General features: G+C 39.8%; 2 protein-coding genes across 8 annotated transcripts in view; one reads left to right on the forward strand and one right to left on the reverse strand.

Annotated features, from left to right (window-relative positions):
- LOC106941784 (proton myo-inositol cotransporter) overlaps positions 1-4,076 on the reverse strand; it is a 19,471-nt gene extending 15,395 nt beyond the window's left edge. For 4 of the 7 annotated variants that reach the window (XM_015024902.1, XM_015024900.1, XM_015024901.1 and 1 more), the window contains exons 1-3: positions 1,663-2,210; positions 777-936; positions 483-691 (exon numbers count right to left, since the gene is read on the reverse strand). In XM_015024902.1, coding sequence (XP_014880388.1) covers positions 483-691; positions 777-936; positions 1,663-2,107 — 814 coding nt within the window. In that variant the 5' untranslated portion in view covers positions 2,108-2,210. Of the gene's footprint in view, positions 1-482; positions 692-776; positions 937-1,662; positions 2,211-2,233; positions 2,621-3,332 lie in introns of those variants that run through there. The other 3 variants (XM_015024899.1, XM_015024897.1, XM_015024898.1) reach the window with 3 other exon arrangements.
- A 1,075-nt stretch (positions 4,077-5,151) lies between these two features.
- On the forward strand, positions 5,152-10,212 carry LOC106941783 (leucine-rich repeat serine/threonine-protein kinase 2-like; the record flags this gene model as incomplete). The annotated part of the gene is made up of 4 exons (XM_015024896.1): positions 5,152-5,811; positions 7,361-7,446; positions 7,828-7,937; positions 10,124-10,212. Coding segments are annotated over exons 1-4 (421 nt in total), but the record flags the coding sequence as incomplete, so codon positions are not given.
- Positions 10,213-10,720: the final 508 nt, after the last annotated feature.

The raw sequence follows: 10,720 nt of genomic DNA on the forward strand, positions 1-10,720 counted from the left end.
TTACTGATCTGTCAGGTTTCCGATATGCGTCCCCCCCAATGACAGACTCGTTCCTACGCCCTTGCATGGACCCCTAAAGTGCATTAGTTTTTGGCTGGGGACCCCTTTCCAACACAGAGACAATGCTAATATGTAAAGAAACATCAGCTTTTAGAATGCGTTGTCTTACTTTTATTCACTATTTAATAATTATTACATTTGTTAACATAAGTGCTGCCTCATCCTTCCTTATTTTAGTCAGCCAGGAGCTATTAGGGGTTATTTGTACGAGGACAGTTCCTTTGGTCTTTTTATTATCTAAAATTATTATTATTATTATTATTATTATTATTATTATTATTATTATTACTAGATTCAGTTGTTTTATTTTTTTCCCCCTCATCTTTCTGAAGCCCCCTGATTCCCCATGGTGGCCACCATTTTGAAAAACACTGGTCTAGAGAGCCACATAAAAAGCTACGGGAGCCTTGAGTCTCTCAGACCTGATCCCGTTTCATTCTCCTCCTCCTCAATGCTGGTCCTGATGGTGTCGTACTCCTCCTCGATGTTCTGGCCCCCCCGGATCCGGCCCAGGACTTGGCGTGCCTCCTGACTCCGGCCTTTCTGCAGGAGCCAGCGGGGGCTCTCCGGCAAGAAGATGAAGCCGAAGAATTGCAGCACGGCAGGCAGGATGGACAGACCCAGCATGTACCTGGGATCGATCGGGAAGTAGTTGGAGGAGGACACTGTTGAACAGAAATTACCAGAGAGGAAAGGTGACATTTCGGGTCAAATACCTCCAGCCATCGTGACTCAGGTAGCTGAACGCCCCGTCCACCACACTGGCAATAAACTGGCCACCAGTGATGAAGAGAGAGTTGATGGTGACCAGCTGGCCTCGCAGGTGCGGAGGGGAAACCTCAGCGATGTATACAGGGACGGTCATAGAAGCAATGCCTGTTGGGAATAAGAGACTTTTTGTAAGTCATAACTCCAGTTTTTGCATTTTGCACATGTAATCTCTGCCTTAAAGCAAAGAGTGGCAGCATCAAGCAAAAGACTTGAGACTAAGGTGGAGAATGACGTTCCAGGGAAGCGTCAGTCCTTAACATCAGGGCCTGACTTCAGGAAGGGCTTACAGGGGCAGCAGCCTGGGGCCCTGATTTTTGGAGGCACCAAAGACTTTTTCTTGTTTTTGTTTTTTTAAATTAAAGTATATTTTTCAAACGTTGTACTTCATATCAATCTCATAATCCAACATCAGGTAAGTTGTATTGGGATGTGTATGAAGAAAAACAACATCCACTTATTTGAAAATTATTAAGTTCTTGCTGATGTGTGAAAAACTGGTAAATAATTCAAAATTTAATTGCAGCAAAAAGTGGTTTTAATGTACTAATGTGTTTTATTATCTATTGCAAGTAAAATTTTGCTGGGGTGGAATAGCTAAAAAAAAAGAAAATAATAAATAGATTATGTGTATTTAAATAAAAATGTATGTAAATTTCTATAAAAAATATGTATTTCTTTATGTATCGGGTATTACATTTACGTCTTGATTGAAGAAGATAACTCTGTATGCCTTTGTGTGAAATGAACATGATTATCTGGGGGGGACCTATGCCTTCCCCTTGGGGTCACCGCTGATTTATACTCTTCACTTCACCAACTGGAGTTACTCACCGATGCCCAAACCCACTGTGATGCGACCAACAAGGAGGACCACTTTGCTCAGGGCGACAGCCATAACAATCCCACCGCCACAGAAGATGAAGCTGGCGATGAGGATACAAATCCTGCGCCCCAGCCACCCATTCAGGAAGCCCCCGCTGAGGGCGGAGAGCGCCGCGGCTCCGACGGTGCTGGACACCAGCAGCTCCTGCCACAGGGCGCTCAGGTGCATCTCCTTCTTCAGGAGCAGCATCGCTCCAGAGACCACCCCCGTGTCATACCCGAAGAGGAATCCACCCAGGGCGGAGAAAAACGCCAGCAAGTAGACGAAAAACGGGGTCGTTGAGGCGTCTTGATCCCGGACGCTCTCCCCGGCGTGTCCGGACGGAGGTCCAATGAGACTCCGCTCTCCATCCTCTGCAGCTTTCTGCCTCCTGCTACCTGTGCGGTTACTCATCTGTCATTGAAGCTGCTGGACACAGGAGAAAGCCGGGGTTAGTTAGTTACAGTTAGTTAGTTAGTTAAACAACCTGCGCTTTTTGGGGGGCATGACAGCACCAAGTTAGAGTCAAACTTAACCTACTATCTGGTTAACAACAGGCGATAAGGCAGCGTTTGCTATTTCTGCTTAATATTCTGTCACAGCAGCGACGACAGTCGCAACGTCGTAAGAAAAAAAAGCCCAAACTGCACTTTGGCAGTAAACTGGCAGGGCACATTTGTTTGTTTACTCATCTGATAAGGAGACGGCTAAGCGCTCGGGGCAGCCATGTTTGCGTGACGTAGGCAGTCTACATAGGCATGTTAGTGAAAAAGAGGAAGAAACACGTTTTAAAGTTGGGGCCGTTTTTAATATGTAGTCCAATTATCCGTAAATCCATTATTACAGTTGAATTACAAATACAGGATAACATTCTTTCTCCCTGAAAATGTGTTTTTTTTTCTTTAGGGAATAACGACGTTAAAAAAAAAATCAGAAATGTTCATTATTGATAGGAAGTTTGTGATTTAAGATGTTTTATTCTAGTGTTTTTGTGGTTTACAGCTAGCCACATTTAGTGAATGCTAAACTAGCTTGTCTAAAGAATTTAACAGAAGCAATTCTATTTTACTGTTATTTACACAACTTTTATTTAAAAAAAAAAAAATCAAAGCCGAACTACGTTTTACGATTTTCATGCCCCTCGCAATATGGCGGAGATATTGACGCACGACCACTGGAAGCTCGTTGCTCGTCTCTTTTTCGAGTTCAAAAAGAGAACTCGAAAGAGTTCTGACGGTGGTTATCTACAACCACCGTGAGGCTCAATGCAATGACTGTGTCACAGTTGAACATCGCTGCTTTTCGGCAAGTTTCATTAAACCAAAATACATTTGCTGACACTGTAAGTCAACATCCGCAAACGTCGACTCGATCAATTTTCTTTCGCTGGTTGTTTTCATAAGCGCATTAAATAGAAAACTATTTGCTCTGAAGATTTGCTTAAATGAATGCATTTAAGCATATCTTAGTTTATAGAGTGCTTATAGACTAATCCAATAGATCCAAATTCGTTGAACATAAAATTTTCAATCCTCAAACTATTTCTTTGACTCAGACAAATGATTTGCTTTGCTTTAGTTATTATTTTATATCTATTTTTTGCTTTCTTGTTATAATTGTATTACTTGGATCCACTTACCTCCTAAAAAACTTCCAACGCTCTGCTGCACAGCATTTCTTCTTCGGCGAACAGGAAGCTTTCTGTTGGATCATATGATATTGCCGATTAAAGGGACAGCAGGAAGGCGGCGGCAGTCCAGGTCATGTCGTAACCATGGTCGTAACCTGTTCATCTGGATGTTCAGCGAGAGAGACTCAACAAGGTTTATAGATGGTAGTTTCCAAAGACCGACGGACTTCGACTCCATTACTGAGTTGATTTTTTTATTGCACGCATAGTTCTAGTTTCAAGACGTCGTGTTTTTTCGTATTTTATTTATTATAGCACAAACTTTATGTGCTCATTAATCAGTTCCACAAAAGTTTTTTTCTTTTGTTTTCTTTTTTTTAAATGTTCAGATGTATGGGATCACCGTAGTGCCATAAAACATGAATATGAAACGTGAAGAAAATGAGAAAAAAATGAAGTAATTCACTATTGTTCAGTGAGATATTCACAAGTCTTTCCCCCCACGTCCAAGACTACATGCAAATACCTATATTTTGAAAAAAGATAAAGGGTAATACTTGTTTAAGTAATAAATACAAATATGCAAAAAAACATTTAAAATATAGAGAATAAAATCTGTTAGGATTTTTTTGTGCTTCGAGAAACAATCCTTTACAACTCTAAACAATAAGCAAGTTCCAAGGTGGGCTATGAGTTACACAAGATAATAAATACATGAGAATGTTGAAAGTTGCCATGATGACATTTTCATCATCATCATCATCATCATCATCATCATCATCTTTATTCCAGACACAGACAGACAGAACAGGCAATGCTTTTATTTTGATAAAAAATTAATGCTTATTTTGCTCTGAAACAACCCAAAGTCATTTAATGCAATGTTTATGTTAATGCTGACAGTAACTCACACTGAAAAGGTTGAATGTTTTAGATAAGGTAAACCCTGAAGTTCAGCTTCCAGAAAGATGTAGATGTCTTACATAATTAATTACAGTTATAGGTTATAGGACAGCAAAAATATCTTGATTAAGTTTTTCTTTATTAGGTTTTGTCAAAATGTTTAATTTGAGCTATTTTTTCTCAGTTTTTAAAACTATGTAAGTATTTTCAGGCGTTCGAGCATTCCATATATTCCAACTACCGTAACACTTCTATTTGCGCGCCAAAGAATTAAACACGTTTGAGATAGGAGACACGGCTGACAATTGTTTTGTTTTTGTTGTTGTTTTTAATATACAACGTTATAAAAAATATCTCTAAATATGTTTAAAAACTGTTTAACACCGAATTTCAAAGAAGGTAATAAATACAAAATAATGATTGCGTACTTGCACATTTTCTTCCCTAAAATACAAAGATTTGTTGTCTAAAAATGAAAAACAACCCATAAATAGTTATTTTCAATTTTGTTTTGTATTTTGTTTTTGGATCTATTAGTTTTTGTCTTTAGTGACGCTGGGATTCTGAGACGCATCCTGATTGCCGTAAAACTTGTGATTGCGCCACAAAATCCAACTCATTTGACGGTGACGTTAGAGTACGTTGAAAAAATTGTTTTCCCTCTTCATTCCGGATTATTAACGAAATATATGTTGTATTAAAAATGTTTTCAGACATATAAAAACATGTCTAACGCTTGTTCTTCACCCATGGAATTTGCTTTGTGTTTGAGTAACGCAGATTGGGAAGTGCTGTCAATGGAACACGGCGTAAATCAGTGTTGAGTATTTATAAATTAGCAAAGTATCACACAAATTTAAAAAGTTTTAGAGGTTGACTATTTTTAGGGTTGTGTCACTTATCAGCCGATGTTGCCATAGTTCCAAAACATTCCTCACGAGACAAACTTGGTTCCAAACTTGTGTCGGTGTGACAGCTGCGCCCTCGTGCTGCGCCACCGCGCGGTGTCCTTTTCCAGTCTCTTCTTCTCTAAACGGGAAGTTCTTTTTCCTCGCTCGAGTCATATGATGTGACCGTGGAGAAGCAGGAACAGTCAGAGAGGAACCAGCGGCGTCTCCCACAGAAACACCGGAACGTGGACGAAAAATGGGGAACACGCGAAGGAAAGTTATGAGAGGAAGCTGATGTCAACGCTGGGACCGAAACTCCTCGTCACTGACAGCTTCCCCCTTATAACAAGTTGTAGCTCTACTGTAGCTACTGTAATAATACGCAAACAAGGTAACGCATAATAATATGGTGCTATGATACATGTGGCTGTCGGGGAAGTTTGCTGTAACAGCCAGCTTGGGCTCACGGAACACGTTCTCGGTTCTCACTGCGAGAGAGTGCACTGATTGACCTAAATGCACGTCAAGCCTTCAGCAGGAAAACAACTCTTCAAAGACCATGGTTAACAAAGAAGAGCTGGAAGGAAGGCTGAAGAAGCTGCTGGTGCGGCTGAAAAACCCGCAGGAGGACAGGCAGCTGTCCACGCTGATCCAAATCCTGCAGGATCTGCGGTCCTTGACGGCAACGGAACATGGTAGGAAACCCCCCATTGTTCCCTGCATGTTCACCAAACTGCTGGTAGCAAACAGGAAAACCTTTAAGTAACCATGCTGCAGTAGATTGAGGACATTTATGTTTTAAAACGACTCCATGCAAAAACCTACAGTCCAGTTAGTTGCTGCATGTAGTGCGTAGTAAACTTTATGCAATTGTTACAAAAATCACAGGAAGTGGGGTTTATTGGCAGGATGACAATAAACCCCACTAATGCATCCTAAAACCCTTCATTTTTTTTAAATAAGTGGAACAAATATTTGATTATTGTCAAACCATGTTTAAACAAATAGTTATGCAGTATAAAGGATCAATCTCAGTATTCTTTAACATATATGTAAAAAAAACATACTAAGTTACCTGTAAAATATGGCAGTCGTCCTATTTTTGCCAATAAATTAGAAGCTGTGAATCCCAAGTTTTGTTCACTTGAAATGAATTTGAACTTCCCTCAGAATCACTGTGCAAGAAAGCAACTATTGAATACACACACACACACACACACACACACACACACACACACACACACACATATGTATATATTTAAATAGACATAAAAATATATAGTGGAATCAACCAGAAACAACCAGGATGTTAAGAAAATGCTTTACAGGTGGTGCACACTTCCTGTTTATCGTCAATGCAGCAAGCAAAGGAAACTAGTTTGGAACACAACTGGCATGGATTTTCACTTTCATTTTCTTAACACTCCCCGCCTCCCCCAAGAGTTTGCTGCCCTGGGAGGAGAGCCCATTTACCAATATAAAAAAACCACAGAAAAATCTGAATTAGAAAACAGCAATACCTTAACCAATTTACTCTTACAGTCAGGGGGCAAATCTAACATCTCCCTGATGAGCTGATTATCAGCAAATACGACCACCTTTAGTAAAAACAGGAGTTTTCACAGTGTGCTGATTACCAGTGTATGTGATGCCAAGAAGAAAATATATTTGAGAGGCAAATTTTGCGAACTGTCAATTCGGATCACATTTCCAACAAATCAGATTATGGCATTTTGGGAAAGTTTTAAGATGTTTCCAGCAAGCTTATTCCAAATTCAGGTCAGATTTTAGTGTTTCTAACTGTGCAGACGTTCTTGTTCCTGACGGTGTATATGACCTCATTAAATTATAAATACTTCACCTCATAGCTGCTGATGGAGATGCTAAACTCATTCAAAATTCCTTAGGATTGTTGTCAATCCTGCATTTCAGTCAGATGGTGTTGTATGTCTGTCGCTATAATGTTTAACATTTCCAGGTTTATTCTTAAAATATGTGATGTTTTACTCACCCACACTTAAAGCTAAGTACAGTTAAAAAGCTGCAATAAAAATCCTGCCCGAGTAATTACTGCTTCCTTTGACTTGTTCTTGCTGTAACACTGGTCTTTTTTTGGAATTCAAATTTGAATTCTATTTTTAATGTGACCTCTTTCCAGTCACATTGAAAGTAGAAGCAGTCGTGTGTTTAAAGCTTACTTGTCAGGTCTGATGTTTTTTTTTGCTCTTGTTCTTGTTATTGCAGCAGCTGAGCTTTTTGAAGACAAAGATGTCCACGTTCCCCTCACAGTGGTGCTTTCTTCTTATACAAACAGCAAAAAAGTCCAGGAGGTAACCCTTCGCATCTTGACCTGTCAAACGGCTTCACCTTTAGCTTCTGTTTGGACAGTTTTTTGTGTAAAAAGCAACAGAAATGTGAAGTTACAAACTTGCTTTCAAGGGTGTGAGCTCTGTTAGAAAATGACTAATCTGTAAGCGACTTTTCTCTGTCTGATCCAGCCAATTTATGGCATCAGGTGTACCTTTGCTTAGCAGGCTAAGAAATGCAGCACAACGCAAACTGAAAGTATGATTGTGAGACAGTATAAGCACAGATGTGACACACTCACCTGCCTTTCCCAAGAGGTCCTGAAACCGAAACCACTTTAGTCATTTAGAGAGAGAAAAAAAAGTTGTCTGATATGATTCCTCTTTCACCTCTTGTTACCTCAGGTGGGCTTGTCACTGCTGTGCAGGCTCATTGAAATACGGCCGAAAACGCTGGAGGAGCTCTGCAGACCTCTGCAGGCCAGCAGAGACTGGGAGGTACTGGCAGTGCACCAGTAAGTGAAGACAAACCTATTTGTTAGGGATTCAAATCTTTTTACAGACCTGTAAAATATTTCAACTCACAATCTTAACATCGGTGTGTGCAATAGTCCCTGTGTTTGGTGGGCTGGAATGTTTGCCGTGTACTCGCACCGTTAATGCAAGTAAGATATTTTCTCCCACCCAGTAGCTGTGTTTCCATTACACAGGTGTGTAAATCTCTGTCGATATTCCGCAAATGTCAAAGAAACACAATTTCAGACAAACTAATATAAACCCGGACATAAACAACAGCTGAAAAATTCTAAGAATTATGAAAGAATTCTGTGTCTGTAAAGCGCTTCACTTCACCATCCCACCACTCTTAGTTCCAACGTTGTATGCAGACACACTTCTCTTCAGAAGTTGCAGTCAGTACTCCACAAAAGGCAGTTGCTATTAGACATGCCTTTTTTTTGTTTTTTAATCTTCCTTTGTGTTATGATCTTGTGGCGTTACTGTCTGCTCCCGTTGCGCACGCGAGTCACTTTGGGGTTGTAAAATGGTTTTCAGCAAAAAATCAGAATTGAGCTTCAATACCTGCTGTGTATGTAGCCTTATTGTATCATAAAGTCTAAAGAATTGTTCAACACAACTGCATTCCACAGAGGTTGATCACTGAAGGCCTTGTAACTGGGTCAGGTCCAGCTTCTTTGACAGTCAAAAGCTTCTTGATAGTTCAATTCAGTCTGTATCTTCCAAAATGACAAAAGTTCCTGGCAGAGGAGCCTTCGTTAGGTACGGATCAGCCAATCAAAATCAATAGTTTGTTATAACTAAAATGAGAAATTGCTTGGGGGAAATATCACATTGACAAATTTGGAACTTCCTCAGTGCAAATGAAAGAACTTGAACAGAATGGTGCAACAACAGTTTGGAAAAAAAACCCCTGAAATGTAGTAGTTATCTTTTTGAAACTAGCTGTATTTGCCTTGTTTTGGCTGAACCACAAAAAACATCCAAAGTGGGCAGGAGAGCAAAGAAAGGCCAAAGCTGGTTCATGATACTTGATCAACGGTCCTGTCTTCATCGATGAGTCGGTATGAAAAGGCATAGACAAGAGATAATGAAATGCCACATACCAGTAATGTTCAAATAGTATGAAATCATTCAAGTAGGTTATGTACCTGTGTGTCGTTGTTAGCTAACAATGTATAGCACCTGCTCTGCCCTGTCCTCTGCCACTGAGAGAGAAAAATGCTTTAAGAATAAGAAAAGTTGACGCCACTCCTCTTGTTATGAGCAACCTTTAATCTCTTCCGTCAACATAAAAAGAAATGAAATCCACTCAAGTGTAGCTACATTGATATTTTATAAAGGAGACAACCATCCACAAATGTGCAAGTTAGCAGTCATGAAAACACAGGAAGTGAGCAAAACAAAATTTGCCTGATGACAAACTATGACACTCTTCCGTTTGTCGTCAAATGTCCAACATGTGGCGCTATAATTATGATGCAGTATTGTACAGATCGCAGCCCTCTGGGCAAACATGTTGCCCTTCCCTTCCTCAGACATTGAACCCATTGACCTGGTTTCCTCCCCTTTGTTTACATGATTTGAATAGCCATCTATGAATTTTATAATTAGTTCACATAACGCAAATTTTGTCAGTTTTCAAGTTGCCCAAGCTTAATTTAACAACACGACCAACATGCAATCTGCCGTTGGGGATTTTCCTCTCACAGTACACCTTCCACAGTTATTTGCACTTGTGATAAAGACGTGCCGTTTAGACATTTTTATTTCTCTTACCATGGAGCTTACTTTACATCATATCTAGTTGAGATCAGTGTCTTGTTCAGCCTTGTTCCTTAATGTCCCAATTGTTTTAACCTTTTTCTTATCGCTTCAAAAGTAGAAATGTCTACATTTAGGCAAGAAGCTATTCCCTAACTTACTGCCGTGCTTGATCAGTATGCTCTCTCGTCTTTCCCATTTTGCCAGTAAGAATTGGTGTTTGTCTTGCTCGGACTACAATACCCAAGATGCTAAGGGAGTGTTGGAAGAACAGCTAAAAAAGGGAGAACTAAGAAAAATGTGTATTTGTCACAGTAGATACCAATATTAAACTATTTTACCAATAATTTTGCCGCTACATGATTTCACCAACATCATGCGGCTCTATTAACACGATTTCTCATTCTGATTTTGTTTTCAGGCAGATCCTGAAGGTCTTAACGGAGTTTCTTGCAGACCATCAAGTAACCATTGTTGGACTCAGAGCCCTGGCACTTCTGCTCACATCAGGTACATTATGTCTATGTGTAGGAAAGAACTCCTGCATACATACACTGTATAACCAAAATAACCTGCTTGCTGACCCAAATATTAGATCAAGTATTTCAATCACTTCCATGATGACAGATGTGTAAATTTCGATGTGTCTGATACTGTGGTGTAAAACAAGCCTTCCATGGACTCTAAAACAGTGTAAAAGTGGAAAAATCAATTATGCCTCTCTGTCAGTTCTGTGGATGAGTGTAGGCTTAGCAGTTGCCAGGACAACAATAATTTCTTGACTTCACTGTGTTGTGTTTGTTTCAGGATGGATTACATTTGGGCAGTGGTGGGGAATGCTAACTAAAAATATAGTTGTGCTAACCCTAAAGCATTAATCATAAATGTTAGGCAAACTCAGATGATCTTCTCTCCTCCCTGGTTTGCTCTGGCCACACTCTTCAGTGTATAAAACATATAATATAGTACAAAATAACTAAAAATGGAATACACATACAGCAAAGCTTAATATTTCCTT

Source organism: Poecilia latipinna, unplaced genomic scaffold, assembly GCF_001443285.1.
Source record: "Poecilia latipinna isolate Pla-1442-1.1 unplaced genomic scaffold, P_latipinna-1.0 Scaffold3864, whole genome shotgun sequence".
Lineage (NCBI taxonomy): Eukaryota > Metazoa > Chordata > Actinopteri > Cyprinodontiformes > Poeciliidae > Poecilia > Poecilia latipinna.